The sequence below is a fragment of the Theropithecus gelada genome, chromosome 3 (assembly GCF_003255815.1).
Source record: "Theropithecus gelada isolate Dixy chromosome 3, Tgel_1.0, whole genome shotgun sequence".
In the NCBI taxonomy this organism is placed as follows: domain Eukaryota; kingdom Metazoa; phylum Chordata; class Mammalia; order Primates; family Cercopithecidae; genus Theropithecus; species Theropithecus gelada.
Genome location: NC_037670.1, coordinates 86,404,879 through 86,428,421, shown reverse-complemented (window position 1 = coordinate 86,428,421; position 23,543 = coordinate 86,404,879). Strand labels below are relative to the sequence as shown.

Below are 23,543 nucleotides of genomic sequence, written 5' to 3'. Positions count from 1 at the left end.
GATTCTAGAAGAAAGAATTTTAATAGAGGAGACGAGGCTGGGCGCAGTGGCTCATGCCTGTAATCCCAGCACTTTGGGATGCCGAGGCAGGTGGATCACCTAAGGTCAGGAGTTCGAGACCAGCCTGGCCAACATAGTGAAACTCTATCTCTACTAAAAATGCAAAAATTAGCTGGGTGTGGTGACAGGCACCTGTAATCCCAGCTACTTAGGAGGCTGAGGCAGGAAAATCACTTGAACCCAGAAGGCAGAGGTTGCAGTGAGAGGAGATCATGCCATCGCACTCCAGCCTGGGTGACAAGAGCGAAACTCCGCCTCAAAAAAAAAAACATATATATATATGAATGAGATGGCAGTTCCATGCACTGACGACCTTACAATGGGACAAAATGTGAAGGTGGAAGACAGTGATATTGATGATCCTGATCCTGTGTAGGCCTAGGCTAATGTACCTGTTTGTATCTTAGTTTTTAACAAAAAACTTAAAAAGTAAAAACAATAAAAATAAAAATTTTAAACATAGAAAACAGCTGCTATAAATAAGGATATAAATAAATTAAATAATTTTGTACAGCTATACAATCTGTGTTTTAAGGTAAGTATTATTACAAAATAAAAGGTTAAAAAAATTAAAAAGTTTTTAAAGTAAAAAGTTATAGAAAGCTAAGTTTAATTCATTATTGAAGAAGGAAAAAAAATAAATAATTTAGTGTGGCCTAAGTATACAGAGTTTATTTATTATTTTCACTTTTTATTTTTTGAGATGGGATCTTGCTATGTTACACAGGCTGGATTAGAACTCCTGGGCTCAAGTGATCCTCCTGCCTCAGCCTCTTGAGTAGCTGGGATTATAGATGTGCATCACCATGCCTGGCTAGAGTATAGGGCTTATAAAGTCTGTAGTAATGTACAGTAATGTCCTAGGTCTTCACATTCACTCTTTACTCATCCACTGACTCACTCAGAGCAACTTTCAGTCATGCAAGTTCCATTCATGCTAAGTGCCCTATACAGGTATATCTTTTCTTTTTTTTTTTTTGAGACAGAGTCTCACTCTGTCACCCAGGCTGGAGTGCAGTGGCGCGATCTCAGCTCAGTGCAACCTCTGCCTCCCAGGTTCAAACAATTCTCCTGCCTCAGACTCCTGAGTAGCTGGGACTACAGGCACGTGCAACCACGCCCAGCTAATTTTTTGGATTTTTAGTAGAAACGGGGTTTTACCATGTTAGCCAGGATGGTCTCTATCTCCTGACCTCGTGATCTGCCGGCCTCGGCCTCCCAAAGTACATTTTTTATCTTTTACACTGTATTTTTACTGTACGTTTCCTATGCTTAGATATACAAATACTCACCATTGTATTACAATTGCTACAGTATTCAGTACAGTACCATGCTGTACAGGTCTGTAGCCTAGCAGCAATAGGCTACACCATCTAGCCTAGGTGTGTAGTAAGCTCTGTGATCTAGGTTTGTGTAAGTACACTGTATGATGTTTGCACAATGATGAAATCACCTAACAACACCTCTCTCAGAAAGTATCTCCATCATTAAGTGATGCGTGACTATTGAACTTCACTCCTTCTTAGCACATTTATATCTGTGGCATCCTTTTAAATAACTGCATGGAATTCCAGGGTATGGATATAACAATGTTTAGATATATGCTATTTCAACTATTACTTCAATGAATACCCTTATAATTCACATTTGGAAATTTGTGCAAGTATGTTCATAAAATAAATTTTTAGTAGTGGAAATGCAGCTAAAAAGACGTACATTAAAAATGTTGATATAAGGCCGAGACGGGCGGATCACGAGGCCAGGAGATCGAGACCATCCTGGCTAACACAGTGAAACCCCGTCTCTACTAAAAAAAATACAAAAAACTAGCCGGGCGAGGTGGCGGGCGCCTGTAGTCCCAGCTACTCGGGAGGCTGAGGCAGGAGAATGACGTAAACCCGGGAGGCGGAGCTTGCAGTGAGCTGAGATCAGGCCACTGTACTCCAGCCCGGGCGACAGAGTGAGACTCCGTCTCAAAAAAAAAAAAAAAAAAAAAAATGTTGATATATATTGCCAAGTTGATCATCTTACACACCGACTAACAGTATGTGTGCTTAGTTTCCCACTCCAGGCTAACATGACGTTTTATCATGTCCACTATCATGGACAGTGAATTTCCCGCCAATTTCTCTGCATAGCTTTATGGTGAGAGTCCAGTACTGGGGGTGGTGATAAATGCAGTGTAGTGCAGAAGCCAGACTACAGAGTAGTAAGTCCTGTTAGCCAAGATAAAAAAAATAGTTGAGCCACAAATCACACTGAGAGCAGATGGATTTTGGTAATAACCTATCAACCTGGGAGAATCAGAATTAGAGCACATTAATTCACGATTCAGCAAATATTTATTGTGAGGTTATAAGCAACTCCTCCACTGAATAAGCCCCTTGAAAGCAGGAGCTTTGGCCTCCACAGAATTGTAGATTGAGAGTTGTTTTTATTGTTGGTGTTGTTTGTTTGCTTAATTGGTCACTTCCTGTGTACCATGTGCCTGGCTCTGTGCAAAGCCAGGGAATCAAGATGGCTGACATGTTATTCTTGGTCTCAGGAGCTCCGGGTAGGAGAGACAGTGGGATGTAAACCAGTCTGAAAAGTCACATAGTACAGGCAAAGTAAACATTGAGCAAGTGACTTGCATGGAGTACATAAATTTCCCCAAAGTTCAATATTTGAGCTGGGTCTTGGAAGATGAGTAGGGAATGATTTCCAGATTAAGGAAGGACTTTTAGACAGAGGAAACCACGATGAAAGGGGTGGAGCTTTGTGGGAATGCCCATATGAATGGCACAGGGTTTGTGTGTCAGGGAGAAAGGAGAGCAGAAGGGCATGTGCTTCCTACTTACAAGGTGCCAGGAGTGTAAGGGAGAGATATAGGGAAGGAGTGGGTGTTCCCATTCAGGCTCTATATCTGAATTGTAGTGGGGCACTGGTAAGCCATGAACATCCCATAACTTTAATGTGCCTCATTTGTAAAATGGCTAGATCATTTCCAATATTTTTATCAGCTCAAAAATCTTATGGCTTTTGAGCCACAGGACTTGACTTGCCTGAAAGGATTTTATCTTCCAGTCTGCATACTGGGGAGCATTGTGTGATACCTAAGAGTGTTCCTTTACTATGGTAGTAAAGGGCTGCTTATAATTTGCTGGAACTAACAACCAGGGGCACTTACTGTGACCTCAAATACTTTATACACCTTTTGGCAAAACAGAAAAAGAAAGAAATGCAAGAAAATAAAGGAAAAGAAGAGGAGACTAGTAAAAATGAAGAAAAGTGAAAAGCAGGACATAGGAATCTTCTGGCAATTACTCTTTATATGCAGCTGAATCCTATCTCCACTCTGGAAGTTGAACGGATGTTGCTTAAATGGTTTCTCTGAAGTACATTGCAGAGTTGGATGTCAAGTGTCCTCTTTCTTGGGATTCACACACTGAATGAATTTTGTTGGACTTGATAAGCTTGCCATCATGTCCTCCTCTGTGGCAAAGGGAAGCATTCTGACTGAGGCAGTGTCTAAAGAGAGAGAGAACCCTGGGACCTATTGATTACAGACCTCCCTTCAAGCTGACATCAGTACTCTTTGAGAATTATTACCAAGCCTACCTTGCCCAAAAGAATGAAGGACTTGCTGACTTTCAGATGAACTATACATGGTTCCCCCAATTTTTAGACTCAGCCTTTTCCAAGTGGTATTTGAGGCTATCTAGAAGCAAACAAAATAAACACAAGCAGATAGCCCATAAGACCAAACGTGCCATCATAACATCTTTTATGACCAGTGACTCACCTAAGATGAGGGATTTTGCTGAATTTATTGAATTATTGAAGAAGGATGCCTTGCCAACCCTGTCAGTCACTAGATTCTTGGATTTTACAAAGGAAAGCGAAAGGTCTAAGAGGCTCTGCTAAAACCTCACAGAGTCAAGCCATCTGTCCCACATTGATATTGGGGATTTCCAAAATAGCTTCCTATGAGATCACCTTACACGTGGAAGCCATGGCAGACCTCTCCAGGGGGACTCCTGGTGGAACCAAATTTGATATTTTCATTGGCATGGAGCAAGGACTGGCTGGTGAAAACAAATTTCTGATTTCCTCTGAAATTCAAGGGCAGCACAGGGTTACTGATAGCATGACAAGAGAGGTGAGCAGGTGCCAGTCCCAAATTACTGTCAGGATTTTAGGGACCTGCAGTCTTTGTTCAGAGAGCAGAATTCTTCATCCATGATTCACTCCCAGATTACTCCCAGAGTAAAGATTGTTTTGGAAGAATGGTCATTGTGAAAGAGCATGTCCCTCTACCAGTATCAAGAGAGCTACTGGCAGAGTATGTCATACATGTCATTGGGTGTCAGGAAACTTAAGTATTTCTACGTCAGTACAGACCAGGAGACCCAAAAGTACCCATGTGGAGCCATGAGCACCAGATTGAAGTAATGATGGTTGATAGTCCCCAGTTGGTGAGACATTTTCCTGGCCATTTACGAAGATTATTGAAACTAATATCACAGTAATTGTTTAGTTGATATTTCTGGAGCTATGCTGCAGTTGTGGAGTTTGGTTCCTTCTTGCAAAAACTTAGGAAAATATTGAATCAATCAGAATTAGAGTTCCAAAAGTGTTTCTAGGCTTATGATCTTGCAAAGTAACTGGACCATATCCAGATGCTCAATGAGGACTGATCAAATGAACGAGTGAAGAAGGAAGAAAGGAATGACCTAATATTATATAAACAATAAAATGGCTCCAGAATTATTTTTATCTAGTTTGATGGTACCTGTAAACAAGGAGAGAAATGATTATAAGCCTAAACATGTAGGTGATAGGATTTAACTACTTGTCACCAGAAGTTGTAAAAAGAGAGAAAACAAAGAAAAAAATGATCAATTTCTAATTCTTTCATGTCCTTTGAGAAACACAGTCACAGGAAGATCTCTCAAAGTAAACTGCATTTAATTCTGGAGATGCCATCAATTAACTTGAAATCGTAAGTTTTGAATCTAAAGCGATAGCTTTGAATGTGTAACATATAGACATAATGAACTGTAGTACTGTCTCAATATTTAAAGCCTGTAAAGCTCCTAACATGGAGGTGGACATAGAGGGAGAAGAAGAGCCCAGTAGACACTTGCAAAGGTCATTCCAAGTTTATGAAAAAATCAGATTGTTGAAGTGAAGTAGGAAGTTTCCAAGAAAGAATCAGATTTTCTTTCTACCTTAGAAAACACATAGAATCTTCAGCAAATGAAATTAAAACTGCACACAGAAGATTGAGTTCCTGTAAAAGTCACTTAACCGGGGAAGACACAACCACATATTTTATACCATGGAACTGCAGAGAGTTCAGGGTCATATCAAATAATTGTTTTCCCAACACAAAATGTAAGACATCTTGAGGACGAAATTTCAAGACAGTAAGTTTCATTTGGCATCAACATTTTAGCATCGGATCTTAAGGGACCCCCAAAACTATAAGACAGAGAAAGTAATTCTTCAATGGCCAATGTAGCTGCTTTAAGAAGCACAGGGCATTTCTTTCTTTCTTATTTTTAAAATTTAGATTCAGGGAGTACATGTGCAGGTCTGCTACATGGGTATATTGCAGAAGCACTGGGTATTTCTGTATCTGGTAAATTCAGAGATAGTCTCCCAGTGTACTTTTTTTTGCACGTTTAAATGTCCCATGATTGAATATACTAACTACAATAATTTTCAAAGTGAGGTTAGCAGACTTGATACATCAAGATGCTTGTTCAATTTTAAAGGCAAAGTTTTCTACTCTTGAAATCAGCAGTAAAACCTCCCTGGGCGATTTTTTTTTTTTTTGAGATGGAGTCTCGCTCTGTCGCCCAGGCTGGAGTGCAGTGGGGTTGTCTCACCTCACTGCAAGCTCTGCCTTCCCGGTTCACGCCATTCTCCTGCCTCAGTCTCAAGAGTAGCTGGGGCTACAGGCGCCCGCCACTACGCCCGGCTAATTTTTTGTATTTTTAGTAGAGACGGGGTTTCACCATGTTAGCCAGGATGGTCTCTATCTCCTGACCTCGTGATTCGCCCGCCTCGGCCTCCCAAAGTGCTGGGATTACAGGCGTGAGCCACCCCTCCTGGCACCCTGGGCGATTCTTAAGCACATCCAACTTCAAGAACTTTTAGAACTTTGATTAGGGGTTGTGATAGTATGATCTAAAGTTGTTGGTTAGTTCCTTTAAATATTGGGAGTTATATGCTGGAAGAAGTAGGCATGGTTAAACAAATATTTCTTTTTAAAAATGAAAACAGCCTTATTATTTTTCTCTATAGAAAAATGGTATATGCTCATTGTAAAAAAATAAAAAATGTTAGCATATAGAGAAGAGGCCGGGTGCAGTGGCTCACGCCTGTAATCCCAGCACTTTGGGAGGCTGAGGTGGTAGATCACGAGGTCAGGAGTTTGAGACCAGCCTGGCCAACATAGTGAAACCCCATCTCTACTAGAAATACAGAAATTAACTGGGCATGGTGACGCATGCCTGTAAGTGCAGCTGCTTGGGAGGCTGAGACAGAAGAATTGCTTGAACCTGGGAGGCGAAGGTTGCAGTGGGCTGAGATCATGCCATTGCACTCCAGCCTGGGTGACAGAGCAAGACTCCATCTTGAAAAAAAAGAAAAAAAAAATATATATATATACACACATATGAGAATGTATTTTATATACTGTCTTTTTAAGATTAGTGATATTAACCTTTAAAATCATATTTATTGCTAATATTTTTCTCAGATTGTCATTTGCTTTTTTTTTAACTATAGGAGGTTTTTATGAAATAAATTTTTTATGAAATAAAATTTTATGAAATTAAATTTATCAATTTACATTTTTATGAAATAAAATTTCTTTTTCTCTTTTCATTTCTGGCCTTTGACTTAAGATAAGAAAGACTGTCACTTCCCTGGATAATACAAATCTTCATGTGTTTTTCTCCTATACTTTTCCACTTTTCCCATTTTTACATTTAAAGTGTTGATCCCACTGGAATTTAACGCAGTATAAAGAATAAAGCTGGGATCCAGCTCTATTTATTTTGTCCAAATGGTTAGCTAGTTTTTTCCAGATCATTTCTTTTTGTTATGTATGAAGACCATTTCCCATTTCTTGAATAATTTATCTTAGTCCCACTGATGTAAAATGCTACTTTGATTATGTACTAAATGTCTACACATACTTTCTGGCCCCACCATGGTGATGTGGTCAGTCTGTGTATTTCTGTGCCAGCACCACACATTTTAATATCTCATTACTCTTATGTTTAGAATTTTCTTGGCTATTCTTGAATGTTTATCCTTCCAGATAAGCTTTAGAATTATTTTTCAAAGTTTCAAGAAAGATCCTGTTGGTACTTTCATTAGAATTATGTAACTTACACAATATATGTTTACATAAATTTATACATTAACTTGGGGAAGAATTGGCTTCTTTACAATTCTGAGTCTCCTTATGTGATAATATAAGAAGAGATTATAATATAAGATTATATATAATATAATATAATATAAGATTTCTCAAATTGCTCAAAACTTTGTTGAAACCTTCTTCTGTGTGTGTGTGTGTGTGCGCGTGTGTGTGTTCACAAATAGATTTTGCCTGTTTCTTGTAAAGTTTATTTCTGGGAATTTTTCAGGGTTTTGTTGGCTTATGATTAACCGTATGGTTCTAAGGTATGTGCGTAGACCTGTGTGTGACCTAACATGTAAGCTAGATTGCTGTGGTTTTAGGTAAATGGTATGTGATAGAAGCCTGTGTTTCAGAGATAAACCCAAATGGATCTTTAACATAGTTTACAAGTTGCCATGAGACTTTGGATAGATTCTTCTTTCTAAGCTTCTTTTCCCACATGTGTACAGTAGGAAATCTTGAAGGGATTTGTAAGCATTGAATTGTCTAACATAGCGCTTAGCACATAGTGGGTCATCAGATATGGGAGCAGTTCGAAGGCCAAGTCAGTCTCAAAATTCCTTGCAACGTTGAGATTCCTTGAAGCTTTTGAAAAAGTATTTATACTTGGCAGAGTTTAAGAAAAATGCTTGTAATAAAAGCACTGTTCTAATAGTCCCCTCTCCCCTCCTTTGATGGCATATTTGATGTGATGAAGAGAGCTCATCCAATGACTGCCTGATTCTGAGCACCATCACTGCTGAAACGTTTCATCTCAGCCACATCACAATGGGGGGCCTGATTCTTTCTTCTTACACTGTTAATTAATGGTCGATTGGGGAATTAGGGGAGGAACTTCAATGTGTTAATGGCTTAGTAAAGTACATCTGAGGCACACAGACCATTTGGAGTACCCAGTTAAGAATGATTTGCCACGTACAGGATAGCTGAAAGAAGACTTTCACGAACATGGGCATTCAGCTAAACCAATAGTTAGCCCCACACTCTTAACGGCATAATCACCAACATAACCATTTCAGCATAATGGCCTTTTAATCCAGAAACAATTACTTCGGATAATAAAATAATACTTTAATTCGCTTGACACAAAATTTGACCTATGTGGATCATATAATTGTGAGGTGAGTGAAGGGGAGTCTGTTGAGTTCTAAATACATTATAAAGCGACAACACATAATATACTTCAGGCCTGGGGTGCTGTAAATGGCTTAGCAGAAAAATAAAATGATCAGGATCAGCTATTGCTTTGGAATTTACAAAATACTTCATTATTTGGGTATTGGTTTGCTTAGGAAGAGACAGCTAAACCTTGAAGTTGATGCATGTTGATTAAATTTGTTCATTTTGAACACCTACCATGGGAAGTGCTATGGGAGATATGATCAGTCAGCCCACTTTACTGAGTAAAAGATAATGCTGTCCCTCAGAGGGAGATATAAATTACATGTATTGCTTCACTATAGCAATATATATATGTATATTTTGAGGCAGGGTCTTACTCTGTCACCCAGGCTAGAGTATAGTAGTGCAATCTTGGCTCACTGCAACCTCTGATTCCCAGGCTTAAACGATCCTCCCACCTCAGCCTTCTGAGTAGTTGGGACCACAGGTGCACGCCACCATGCCTGGTTAATTTTTGTGTTTTTTGTAGAGACAGGGTTTCACCATGTTGTCCAGGGTGGCCTCGAACTCCTGATCTCAAGTGATCCTCCTGCCCTGGCCTCCCAAAGTGCTGGGATTATAGGTATGAGCCACTGTGCCTGGCTGCATATCTTTGTATCTAGCTTTTGGCCATTGTTAGCTGCTTCTGTTCTGTTTTTAATTGAATTGTTTTAATTTTCTTAAACGTTTTCAAATTATTTTGGGAAGTAGGTGAGTTTTAAATCCTAAATAATTAAAATCTTCCACATATACACTTACTAAGTAGGGGAGTAAAATAGCTAATCTATATTCTTGGTGTAGGCAAGGACTCTAGTTTTTTCATTTGGAAGAAGAGCTGGGACAAGGCTTAAGAGACTCGTGCTATGTAATATCAGGGATTCCAAAAAGTCTCATCTTATGCCTGATTCAATGTACTGTTCCTACTGTATAGCGGATAGTTAATTCCTGTCAGCTAACTACATCTCCCATTACATTGCAACTGTTTCCTGGGAAGTAGTAAAGGTTACTGGCCATGTATACCTTAGTAAGAATGAATTTATAACAGCTTTCTTAAAATAAGTAAAGGAGATATTATTAAGTGTACTAAAAAAAATGCAGAAATGATCCACCAATTTACGATTAAGGATAAGATGGTTTATAAAGTCTTTGATACTATCCCTCTGCTAGGGACTGAATTGTGTTCCCTCCAAAATCCGTATGTTGAAGCTCTAAGCCCAAATATGACTGTATTTGGAGACAGTGTCTTTATGGAAGTGATTAAGGTTAAAGGAGGTGATACAGATGGGGCCCTGATTCGTTAGGATTTGTATCTTTCTAGGAAGAGACACTAGAGAGACACTCCGCCTGGGTGAGGATACACAGTCATCTTCAAGGTAGGAAGAGATTCTTCACCAGAAACTTCTCCTGCGGGGCTCTGATCTGGGACTTCCAGAATCGTCAGAAAGTACATTTCTGTTTACAAATACCAGTCTATGGTATTTTGTTATGGTAGCCTGAGCTGAACAATATACCCTCCAATGGCTGCATGCTATTCTAATGACTGCCCTGACCGGAATTATTTTTCTGTTCTCCCACTGTTGGACAGTTATTGGTTTATAACATGGAAGATACTGTTACGTCTGTGAACTACCCTTTTATAGATGGCTCTGCTTCCTGTTTTCCTTTGGATTTTCAAATGTTGGGCTTTCCTTCTCTGAGGTATGCCTGTATATAAAAACAGTCATCATTATTAAGGGGGCTTCTTGCCTTTTCAGGATGAGGGATCTGCAGGTTTAAGTGTCCTAGATCAGGGCTGTGCAAACTGTGGTCTGTGGTCTGTGAGCCAGTGCCCGTCTGTGAATGATTTGCTACTGGTCCACAATGAGACAAATACAGAAACCATGAGGAAATATTTAGAAACCTTCATAGCAATTTGACATTGCCGTAGCATCCAAGAAGTGGTCAGGGGATGGTCTTGTAGCATATAGAACAGATCAGGTAATGAGTTTTACATAGTGGGACTCCGTGGGCATTTTAGGATTCTGACTCAGCCCATGTAAATTGTAGAAAACAAACAAACAAAACTGGTTCTACAACTGAGATATACTGAGAAGAGTGGAGGATGCACGAAACCCCTAAAACCTTCAGAGCAAAGAGTGCAGATAGTAGTTAAGGGACAGACATGGTGAAACTCCAGTGTTGCCTCTGATTTGCTTTGAGACCTTTGCCAGATTACTAAAGCTCTCTGTGTATTGGTTTCCTCAACTGTAAAAACAGGAATAACAATAGAATTAACTTCATAATATGATTCTACAGAGAAAGGACTTGGCAAATTTCCTGGTATGTATCAAGTGCTCAGTAAATAGAAGCTACCATTACTATGTCACTAAACATCACGCAAACAGCAGTTTGTGGAAAGGTTCCTTTACTTTTTATTATTGCAAAACCCAAAGCTCTTGAGTGAAGCAGTATTCCCCTCTTTTTATCAGCCTATTTGTGATCCAGGAGCTTGTGTTTGTCTTCTACAGAGGTTGGGACCACATCCCTTGCAGGGTAGCCTGGATCAGAGGTGACAGGCCAGGAAATCACAGACCCTTTAGAGCACCAACTCCACTCTTTCCTGCACTATCACCAGCTCATCAAAAGCTCTGTTTATCTCACAGTTGCCAGATGTCTATCTTTTTGAGGTTGTCCTGAATTTTATTGCCCTGTCCTGTTTACAGTCCTCATGGATACACAATGGCCTGAGCCAGGGAGAAGCTGTATATCCATGACGTGTCCTGTCCACATCCTGGCACACTGGGACCCCCATTCTGCTACTCCTGTTGACCCACTCCCTACCTTGCAGGCTTGTTGGAGGCGGAGAGCAGAAAGAGGGTCAGAGCTGGTGTTTGAACATCTGGATTCTTATCCTGGCTCTGCTGCTTATGGTCCCTGAGCCCCAGTGTCCTCATCTGTAAAATGGGGACCATAACACCAACCTTTAGTATGGTGACTAAATGAGAGCCGCTGAAAAGTGTTCTAGTGCATAACACATGCGGCTTTCTTTCCATCCTGCCAGCACTGATCTTCTCTCTGCCTCTTAGTGCTGTACTAAGTGTACAGTAGTCCCCTTATCAGAGCTTTCCATGGTTTCAGTTATCCATGGTTAACCTTGGTCCAAATTCCAGAAATAAGTAATTCACAAGTTTTAAATCATGCTTTATTCTGAGTAGCATGATGAAACCTCAAGTTGTCACACTCTGTCCCACCCATGATGGGAATCATCCCTTTGTCCAGCAGAGATGATTGGGGGACCGTAAAATAAGGGCTCCTTGAACCTCATTTTGCCTTATTTCAAGGAACTCTTATTTTACTTGCTAATGTCCCCAGAGTGCAGAGCAGTGGTGCTGGCATATTGTTGTAGTTGTTCTATTTTATTTTACCTATTGTTGTTAATTTACTACCTTAAATTTATAAATTAGTCTGCCTAATTTATAAATTAAACTTTATCATATATATATAGAGAGAGAGAGAAAAAAAAAAAACCCATAGTATATATAGGGTTGGCTACAATCCCAGGTTTCAGGCATCCACTGGACGGTCTTGGAACATTTTGCCTGAGAATAAGGGGGATTACTCTACAAGGCGTTGTACAAAGTGAATTCCACACTAAAATGTATGTTCCATAAAGGCAGGGATTTGTCCCTTTTATTTATTGCTCTAACCCAAGTTCTAGAACAATGCCTGGTGACAGTAGATACTTAATTAATATGTGTTGAGCAAATTAATTAAAATGAGTTATACACTCACATTTCTTGGTGTCTCCTTTAGGATATTTTTAGCTCTAAGCAACCGAAAACCCTGACTCCAAAGAGGACATCAATTATTTCATAAGCCAGAGAAGTCTGGAAGTAGAGAGGTTCTGTGGGTGGTTAGTTTCATGGCCCACAAGCATCATCTCTGGCCCAGGTCCTTCCCACCTTTCCATTCTGTCCTTCTCAGGCTGGCTGCCCTCAGAGTCATAAACAGCTGATGCAGTTCCAGGCATCACATATAGATAGTGACATCAAGTTGAAGCAGAGAGAGACTCTCTCTTCCTTGTGTATCTTTTCAAGAATGTAGAAATCTGTTCCCCAAATCCTCTACTTGACTTTTCTTCGCTTGCCTATGCCTGGTTTAGGCAATCACAAGCTTGGCCTAGCAAGGATTAACCCTGAGTTACGTGGGGGAAGGGTTAATACCTAAAAAGATTCTGGCCTTTGTCGAAAAGGAAGAAGAGAGGGCAACCAAGAATGTCAGATCCACTTACTCTTTGGAGTCTTAGAAAAAAACAGCCAGAAATGGTGGCTCACGCCTGTAATCCCAGCATTTTGGGAGGCCAAGGTGAAAGGATTGCTTGAGTTCAGAAGTTTTAGACCAGCCTGGGCAACATAGCAATATCTCATCTCTACAAAAAAATAAAAAAAATTAGCCATGTGTGGTGGTGTGAACCTGTGGTGCCAGCTACTTGGGAGACTGAGGTGGGAGGACTGCTTGAGCCCAGAAGGTCAAGGCTGCAATGTGCCATGGTCATGCCACTGCACTGCAGCCTGGGCAAGACAGCAAGACTTTGTTTCAAAAAAAAAAAAAAAAAAAGATTAAGCAAAAATTAAACTTGTTTAATTAAGCATGTGTGTGGATAAGTAAACATTTATGTTATATGCAAATAAAGAACTGGGAATAATAAGTGTAGACGGAATTGCATTTCGGGAGTTGGGGAAGAAAATACACCCTTCCCAGCTGCCTGATTCAAGCCCAAATGTATTTAGGGTTGACAACTGGCTATATAAAAGGGGGTGCTTAAATGCAAGATGATGTAGCATAAGTTATATTTTGCAGTGCTATAATAGCTTATGGATTAAGTTAGGGATTCAGACCCACCATTGCAGTTGCAGAATAATCTCATTAATGTATCCCCTAATTCATTGCATATACTAGTTCACTTGACCAGGCTAGTTGTTTACTCTGGTATTTTCCAGGGAGAAATGGTTTGCAAAGGAAACACATAGTCCAAGTAGGAGTACAGGGAATGAGTTAAATGATTTTTAATACTCTGGTTTATCAAACCTCATGTGCAAAGCATATCTATTTATTTAAGCTAGCCCCTGGAACCTATCCTTGGCACACTTAATGGCCTGTGGTTGAAGGCACTACATGCATTTGGAATGAACCACACCAGTATAGTCTAAAATACTTTGAAATGCAAATTTCCTTAATTTGGCCATTACCCTTCCTGCAGTTAGTTTGAATTTCTGAGGTTTTCTTGAATCCCCAGACCTCAGGATACTTAGTAATCAGACCGCAGGAAGCCTGTCCTTGTTTCTGGTGCTGCTACTATGACACTTTGAGGTTCAGCTGAGGGCCCACATTTAGTGGAACCAGCATATGACACATCAGATGCCAAGCATGAAGCCTGGGTAGCCAGACTGCCTGTGTTCACACCCCAGCTTGGCCAGTGGTTATTTGTGTGACCTTTGAGTGAGATACTATCTCTCCATGCCTCAGTTTCCCATCTGTAAGTGGGAATAATAGTAGTACCTACCTTATAGTGTTTTGTGATAAGTACTTGAATTAGTATACATTAGGTCCCTAAAACAGTGGACTGTACAGTAATATAACATGGTTGGTATTTATTATATTATAAAAATGTTTACTATTTTAATAACAAATATATACATTTGATATAAATAAATTAAATCATACATATTATGATTCAAAGGACATTGTTCAGTCAGTTATGATTAAGTGTGTGGCAAGTTGGCCAGGCACAGTGGCTCACGCCTGTAATCCCAGCACTTTGGAGGCCAAGGCAGGCGGATCACAAGGTCAGGAGATGGAGACCATCCTGGCTAACATGGTGAAACCCGTCTCTACTAAAAATACAAAAAAATTAGCCAGGTGTGGTAGCGGGCGCCTGTAGTCCCAGCTACTCGGGAGGCTGAGGCAGGAGAATGGCCTGAATCCAGGAGGCGGAGCTTGTAGTGAGCTGAGATCACTCCACTGCACTCCAAAAAAAACCCACAAAAAAGTCTGTGGCAAGTCACTTTCTTTCCAGGTCCCTAGGAATGTAACATTTTCTTCAATGCCCAGGGAAGTTTTGCCCAGCTTGCCTCTAATACAACAGCCATATTGTAGCAGAGGAATTGTTTTATGGGTTGCAACATATAAATAAAAGCTGTTATTAATTAACTACTCAATTCCTTCTGAAGCAGTTTGCAATGGTTTTATTTCAATGTATACTGAAGGACATTCTCACTTCTGCCTCCCACTGTGTTAAACATAACAGATATTAAATATACACTTACGGCATTCAACTAAGATAAAAATAATTGTTTAGGCTTGAACTTAGTTGACCTAACTTCTACCATTTGTTTAGAAATTGTCATTTCTTTGCTTTAAAGGCCATAAAAAATTGCACTAAATAGCAACCTATTTAGACATTTTAAAATAAAATTCTTCTGCATGAATTATCCCCATAGAGGTTCGGATGTGTCTGAATTTGCCAATGAATCGAGTCACACTCTATTTGTGTTGATGGATCCCGGGCTTTAACACTCTAAGGCTGGTCCTCTAATGTAAATGTGTGTCACATGTTGTGTTATTATCCACATAGTTCTGAGCAGGGTGAATCGTATGGATATTGAAGAGGTGCTTTTTATCTCCTATATTCAAGCTGGGAGTGAAGGGAAAGAAACTTACTTCCTGTAAGTTCCTGGAATTTTTTCTATCCATGCATGCAGCAGGACATTGTCTCATCTTAGGTTCTGGCTCAGTCTGCGATGGGAAATCATTCAGTTGCACACAGACACTATCGATGGAGCTCCCACACTGAACTTTCTGGGAAAAGCCAGGAGCTTACTCCTAGGAAGACATCAGGATGAAGGCTCATGACCAGCTTAACATGGCTTTCTGGCATTTCTATGAATCAATCCTTTTATTGACCCCAACCAGGGTGAATTTGAAAGCAGGATCCTCTCAAAGCCCTGACCCCAAGTTACACTGCACCCAATTTCTGACTTTATATTCCTATCTGTTGTAGACTTTCCATGGTTTCCTATGGTGCTTATCACAAACTTAGTTGTCCTTTGTGTTTCTTTTCCTGAGTATTTGCAGGAATGAGGCAGATCTTGCTGGTAATATATGGGGAGCCTGGAGGAAAATGGTGTTACTTTACGAGCCAGTCAACAATTCCTTTCAGGGAGGAGACTGCCTGCCACCTTAACGGAAGCATTTGGCTATGAAGATAAGGCCCTCAGGAGACAGCCTGGACAGTCTGGAGCTAGCCTGAGAGATAGCACACTACTCTGTGAAAGATGTTTACAGGAATTTGGGGGTGGGTGGAGAGCAGAGGAGAAATAAGAGAGGATAGGGTTGAAGTGAGTGAGAAGGCAAGATGGCGGCAGGCCAAAGGCCCTAAGGAGAGCCTTAAGCAGATGGAAAGTCTGCGCTTCACAAAAACTGCGGGGTTTTCTGGGGGTGGAGGGAGAAATCAAGTAAAAGGGGTTACATTCAAAATCTAGGTTGGCATGGGGCAGCTATGGGAGATGAGAGACAAGTGAGGTCAAGAATCCAGCCAAAAGAAGCCACTGGCGATAGGGAAGTGACCATGAGAATATAAGCTGTCAGGAATTCTCAGACATCTAGGGGAAGACATTGGCCTTTCACAGGATGTGGGAAGGAGGCTTCTGCCAGTTTTTGTTTAAACCTCAAAGCAGAGAGTGATCTCAGCTGATAGTTGTATTATACATCTGTACCAGGAAAAAAAGTGTTTTTGAGTTAACACATTTTTGGAATACTGTTATAGAGATGAATGAAACCTTAAAGTAAATTTTATGACTTATGTGTCTCATAAAAAGAAAAGCATATCAGCAGCGTTTAAAAAAGTTATTTTATAGGATTTTTTTATTCTAATGGATAGAGATTGTCTTTGGAGAATATAAATATTCTAAAGATTTAATGAGGTTATCTGAAGCCACATAGACATTAATTAGAGTTCTGTAATTAGAATTATAGTTATGGAAGCTTCTTGCTGCAAAATAGAGGGTAATATTTCAATATTTCAGGTTTACTGTGCTGTTGGAGCACAGTACCTGATGCATTTTCATATACCATGGCTTCAATAATTCTTTCTAAATAAGCATTTTGATAGATATTTAATAGTTTTAAAATTAATGTTGGGGTAAAACCCATTTTTATTTGTGCTCATCCCAGCCCTCCTTCTCTCACAAGCAGCCCGTCTGCTTTCTGTGCACAGAGCCACCCAAACCGATGATGACACCGAATCCAATCAGAAAAGCAGTATAAAGATGAAAGGTCTTACCAATGAGAAGTGAACTTGCTAAAGTACACCTTTCAATGAATTTGGACAAAACTGAAAAATGTTGTTGATATCAGATCCTTAGGCTGATTACTGAAGCGTTCGATTTTTCAGTATGTCAATTCATCACTGTCTACCTGGTTATATTTAACACTTTCTCCTGTTTCCAGCATGTCTGCTGAGACAGGCAATTGCTGTCACATGATATCTGCCTCTCAAGAAGGTCAGCAGACCATTGGGAGGCCGTGGTTGCTGTCCTCCAGCTGCCTTGATTCTTTCTCAGGTATTACTGACAGCCAATGGAGCCTCAATGTCTTGCAGGATCTAAAATATTAATAAGATTAGGGCTTTTATCCTTCAAACAGTTTAGCCTTTCCTTTTAGAGGCTCTGCACAATGTCTCATCTGTTAATTTATAATACTGGCTCTCCAGGAAGACCTGACACCACTTACGGATACCAAAATACCACTTTGCCCAGAGTCCCTCTTTTTCATGTCGCCAGTGTGCTGGTTCATGTTTTAAATCATGCTCATCTTTCAGAGACATTTGGAGGAGTTTAATTCCAGTTTGAGATGAGAGGTCTTGGGGTGCGTTTTAATAAATAGTTGATGGGAATGCTAGCCTTGGGGGGCCATTCTTATTTACAAAATTAGACTTGGCATCTCTGAGGAAAGCTTAACTTTGTGGAAGAGGCGGTGTTTATAAATGCGCACAGCACTCTCATGCACGGGGTGGCCGCCACTTTTCAGAACACAATAGTTATCCACGGTTCCATTTTTAGAAGCAGTGATTAAATTGCAGAGCACTGCTGTGTGATACCAATTACAATAACCATTGTTGATTCAATTGTCTTTTTTTTTAATGGAAAGCAAAATTCACTTTTCTGCATATATCCTACAAAAATACATATATCATATGGTATGCAATTTAGATCATTTTAAAGGGCTGTAATGGCATTAGTTTAGATATCCCATTCCAGTCGGGCAATGAGCATCAATTTTGTTAATTAAGAATTTTAGGTTCTGTAAATTTATAGTACAATTACAATTTACTTCATATTGAAAAGGGTCTTTACCCCATGCCACCATTAGAAAAATGTCCGCTTATATTATTTGCTGACAATTTCACAGGCAGATAAATTTCACAGGAACCATTACCATTTCTTTTTTTGCATTGAAATTTCTTATTGAATGCCAATTGTCAGCAGAATGCAACCATGAAGACTTTTGACTTAAATTTCTCTCTTTTCTTTCCTTTTCTTTCTTTCTTTCTTTCTTTCTTTCTTTCTTTCTTTCTTTCTTTCTTTCTTTCTTTCTTTCTTTCTTTCTTTCCTTCCTTCCTTCCTTCCTTCCTTCCTTCCTTCCTTCCTTCCTTCCTTCCTTTCTTTCTTTCTTTCTTTCTTTCTTTCTTTCTTTCTTTCTTTCTTTCTTTCTTTCTTTCTTTCTTTCTTTCTTTCTTTCTTTTTCTTTCTTTCTTTCTTTTCTCTGAAGAAAAAGCCAATTCATCAGGTAGGAAAGGACTGCCTTTCGCGGTCCCAGGTCCTGCCAGAGACAAATGACTGTAAAAATTTAAAATCAATCATTAACAGATTAGCTGTTGGTCCTAAGTAAATAGCAATCAGCTTATTAAGCATCAGGCAGAGTGAGATAAAGGGGAAGAGTTATTGAAAATGAGGATGTTGTCTGAGGCTCAGCTTGTGGGGTAGCACAGGAGGAGGCTATTGCTTTGTGACTCTAATTGCAAATGGAAAACAAGGTAGCTGGCTGAAAAAGTTGAATCCCTGGTTGTGTTAAACAGAGTCCTGTGGTTTTCTTTCTACGTCATGGCTTTATTCACCTTGATTAGCATGGAAGTTTGTTGTGCTCCCTGGCTGTTCTCCTCTTTGCCTTCTAAGCAAAATCTGTCGACTGCTGTTCACTCAACCCTGCAAAGCAGCCCAGAAACTGTGGCTGAGGCTCCTTAGTTTCAGGAACTGGACCTTTCTTACCCCTTTGCACTAGTTCACATCTCATTACTGGTTAGGTTGGGGTTGTGAAGCGAAGGGATGGTTCATTAGTTGCTTCCCTCTAGGTTCAGATGTGTGAACTACTATTAGATGCCACAGTAATAATTGTTGCAGGCAAATTCCACCAATGGATGCTAAAATCAGTGGTGAAGGTTTGAGGAGAAACAGGATATTTGCATAGCTTCAAAGTATCTTTCCCAAGATATGTATTAATTACAAAAGAAAAACACTAACATTACAATGGTGAAACCCAACAGACAGCCCCTTAACCCAGTGATCAAGGTTAACTTCACCAGTAGCAAGATGGCGTCCGCCAGACCCGCGGCCCCTTCCCCAGACATGATGCACTGAGAAGGACATCATTTTTGTGGTGTTCTTACTAAAAATGTATAATCTCACTCTAGTCATGAAAAACCAGCAGACAAACCTGTTCTACACACTAACTGGCCAGTACTCTTCCAAAGTGTCAAGGTCATAAATGTCAAGGAAGACTAAAGACCTGGTACAGACTGGAAGAGACTAAAGAGACAAAATAGTGTGGGATTCTGGATTGAATCCTACAACAGAAAAAGGAAGTTAGTAGGAAGCTGGATGAAAGAAGTTACTAGAAAAACTGGTGAAATGCAAATGAAGTCTGAAGCTTGGTCAGTAGTACTGTACCAATTAAATTCCTGGCTTTGGTAATGATACTCATATGGTCAGGATGCTTTGGCCCCTCCAAAACTCATGTTGAAATGTGATTCCCAGTGTTGGAGGTGGGGTCTGGTGGGAGGCAATTGACTCATGGGAGTGGATCCCTCATGAATGGTTTAGCACTATCCCCTGGATGAAGAGTGGGTTCTTGTTCAGTTAATTCATGAGGGATCTGGTTGTTTAAAAGACTCTGGGACCTTCCTCTTCTTTTTTTCATGCTCCCACTCTCGCCATGTGACACGCTGGCTCCCTGCCGCACTCCGCCATGGTTTTAAACTTCCTGAGGCCTCACCAGAAGCAGATGCCAGCACCATGCTTCTGGCAAAACCTACAGAACTGTGAACCAATTAAACTTCTTTTCTTTATCAATTACCCAGTCTCAAGTTTTTTTTTTTTTTTTGAGATGGAGTTTCACTTTTGTTGCCCAGGCTGGAGTGCAATGGCCCAATCTCAGCTCACTGCAACCTCTGCCTCCTGGGTTCAAGTGATTCTCCTGCCTCAGCCTCTTGAGTAATTGGGACTACAGGCGTGTACCACCACACCTGGCTAATTTTTGTATTTTTAGTAGAGATGTGGTTTCACCATGTTGACCAGGCCGGTCTCAAACTCCTGACCTCAGGTGATTCATCTGCCTCAGCCTCCCAAAGTGGTGGGATTACAGGTGTGAGCCACCACTTCCACCTTTGAGTATTTTTTAATAGCAATGCAAAAATGGCCTAATACAGAAACTATGATTATGTAAGATATGAGCTTTGGGAGAAGCTGGATGAAGGAATACAGAATTGTCTACTATTTTTGCAACTTTCCTAAAGTTATTTCAAGATAAAATGTTAAAAAAAAAAAAAAGGGAAAGATGCACTTAAAGAAAAAATATTGCCTAAGCTCCAGAAGCTTCTACTCCTGAACCAAGCCTACAGTCTGGGTTAATTTGAGCTTTTTATCTTACACAGTTATGCTTGATTTTGGCCAAAGCTTGAGTAAACCATAGCTTTTGATGGAAAACAAAACAAAACAAAACAACTTTTCTTTGTATGGGGTCCTTCTTCACAGTTTTTTATTGTGAGTAACTTCTTTATTGATAAGTGCATTCTCTAAGGCAGATGGAGACGATCCCAGTTTGTGGAATGTAGGATTCCACAGTTTGTGTGACTTGGATTCCCAGTTCGTGTGAATTATACTATGTTAGTTATTCTCACGCATCTGCAGGCTGGCCGGGGTTGGCTCTGCTTCGTCCTGCAGGGCTGGGACTGCTCTTTCTCAGACCAAGGAGCTAACTAGAACACAGTCTTCTCAAGGTGAGAACAGAAACTCAGGAGGGCAGGCACCACCACACAAGCACATTGTAGCCTAAGCTTGCGTCCTGCCTGCTAATATCCTGTTAGTCCAAGTGATTCACTGGACCAAGCCCAAAAGTCAGGGTGGTGGGGATGCAGTACATCTGTCTGATGATATATCTAATCTAGCATAATACTTCTGGCCTGTGTTGCCTCTGTCTGGCCTGCTTTCTAGGCCCTCTTTCCTTGCTTAAGTGCAGATATTGAAAGATTGGCTTGCCCTCACTGATCTGATTCATTTTCACGAGGGCTATGACTGCTTGGTGGTCTCCCAAAGTGAGAATGCTCCTTCCACAGTAAGAGTGGGGTCTCAGAACATTATTTTGTGCACTGAGGTGTTATCAAATTGTTTTGAGACCCCCCTCCCAGTTCCTACACAGGTATGTAGACACCATCAGCTTAGCTGAGGCAGGTGCTACAGGCACCAGGCCTGCCAGTTTTCCAAGATCACCACTCATGTCTGGCTCTCAGGCCCTCTGCAAAGAGTGGCTTGTCCTGCCAGACCTCATGCCACATGGCAAACTCTCTCCTGCCGTCTCTCATCTTTCTCACAACCTGGCTTCTGGCGCCTTGAGACATGTATGCAATTGTCTGACCAACAGTTATGAAAACAAAGTTCAAGTTGGTTGACTTGTTTGTTTGGTTTTCTCCAGGAGGTTCCTCCGCTTAGTTCCTATTTACATTGGTGGCTGTAAATAGTTAATTCTCAGGAGACTTAGTCCTCTGTCCCAGACAACTAGCGTCTCGAAGTAGAGACAGTATCTTACTTATGGTCTATCCATTACAGGGAGTGGCCTCAAATAGTATAAATTGTCAAAAGGCATTTATTGAACGAGATAAATTTCTGAGTCCTTCATAATTTGATCCGAACTAATTTCCCTGGACTCTCCAACATTTCTCTCCACTAGACATTGTCACTTTTCTCGTTGTCCCTCAAGTCACGTACCATTTCTAATCATTGCCACAACTTCTCAGTGCCCTGGTTGCCCTCCACTCAACCCTGGTCAGCTGTCAGGGCTCACCTGGAGCTCACCTGCTGCAGGAACATGTGCACAGCGTGTAGGTTTCTTACATATGTTTACATGTACCATGTTGGTGTGCTGCCCCCTGTAACTCATCATTTACATTAGGTATATCTTGTAATGCTATGCCTTCCCCCTCCCCCCATCCCATGACAGGCCCCGGTGTGTGATGTTCCTCTTCCTGTGTCCAGGTGTTCTCATTGTTCAGTTTCCACCTATGAGTGAGAACATGTGGTGTTTGGTTTTCTGTCCTGCGATAGTTTGCTCAGAATGATGGTTTCCAGCTTCACCCATGTCCCTACAAAGGACATGAACTCATCCTTTTTTATGACTGCATAGTATTCTATGGTGTATATGTGCCACGTTTTCTTAATCCAGTCTATCATTGATGGACTTTTGGGTTGGTTCCAAGTCTTTGCTATTGTGAATAGTGCCACAATAAACATACGTGTGCATGTGTCTTTATAGCAGCATGATTTATAATCCTTTGGAGATATACCCAGTAATGGGATGGTTGGGTCAAATGGCATTTCTAGTTCTAGATCCTTGAGGAATCGCCACACTGTCTTCCACAATGGTTGAACTAGTTTACAATCCCACCAACAGTGTAAAAGTGTTCCTATTTCTCCACATCCTCTCCAGCACCTCCTGTTTCCTGACTTTGTAATGATCGCCATTCTAACTGGTGTGAGATGGTATCTCATTGTGGTTTTGATTTGCATTTCTCTGATGGCAAGTGATGATGAGCATTTTTTCATGTGTCTGTTGGCTGCATAAATGTCTTCTTTTGAGAAGTGTCTGTTCATATCCTTTGCCCACTTTTGGATGGGGTTGTTTTATTTTTATTGTAAATTTGTTTAAGTTCTTTGTAGATTCTGGATATTAGCCCTTTGTCAGATGGGTAGATTGTAAAAATTTTCTCCCATTCTGTAGGTTGCCTGGATGAACTCTCTCTTTTCCTATACTCCCAAGCATAGGTAGTGTCAACTACTATTGGACTTACAGTTATTCTTTTGTTTTGGTTTTCTAACTCCATACATAATGCAACAACATAAATTACCTTAAGGAATTTATTAGATTATAATGTCTTTGTGGTTAGGGCCCATGTCCAACATTGCTTCTGTATACTGCCTGGCCAGGAATAAGATTTTAAACACATAATAAGTAGGTACTCAAGAAATTCATAATCAGTTTCAAAATTTAAATCACAAAATAAATCCTTTGCTACTTCCCAAATTAAATAATAAGTAAACTAGGAAGGAAAGAATCAGAAAAAAGCAGAAGATATAATCTCTATGTGCATATAAACTATTCTTAAATATATAGTAGTTTCAAAATATGTGCAACTATTATGTATTCATAATTTTTTTTAAAGCTAACCAAAGAAATAGTAGCTTTATATATGAAAGAATATTGGGACTTTGAAGAGGAAAAGTACATTATTCACAAAGAAAAAGTAATCCTGGATTTATTTTTGTCAGATGATGAATCAATGCTAACTATTCTCAACTCTTATCTAAGCATAATA

At 40.2% G+C, this 23,543-nt stretch overlaps 1 protein-coding gene across 1 annotated transcript in view; it reads left to right on the top strand.

The window, feature by feature from the left end:
• The window catches only part of LOC112621421 (autism susceptibility gene 2 protein-like), a 95,875-nt gene that overhangs the window by 3,735 nt on the left and 68,597 nt on the right, over nucleotides 1–23,543 (top strand). Inside the window, exon 2 of the mRNA XM_025380850.1 lies at nucleotides 9,963–10,017. Coding sequence (XP_025236635.1) covers nucleotides 9,963–10,017 — 55 coding nt within the window. The remainder of the gene's footprint in view (nucleotides 1–9,962; nucleotides 10,018–23,543) is intronic.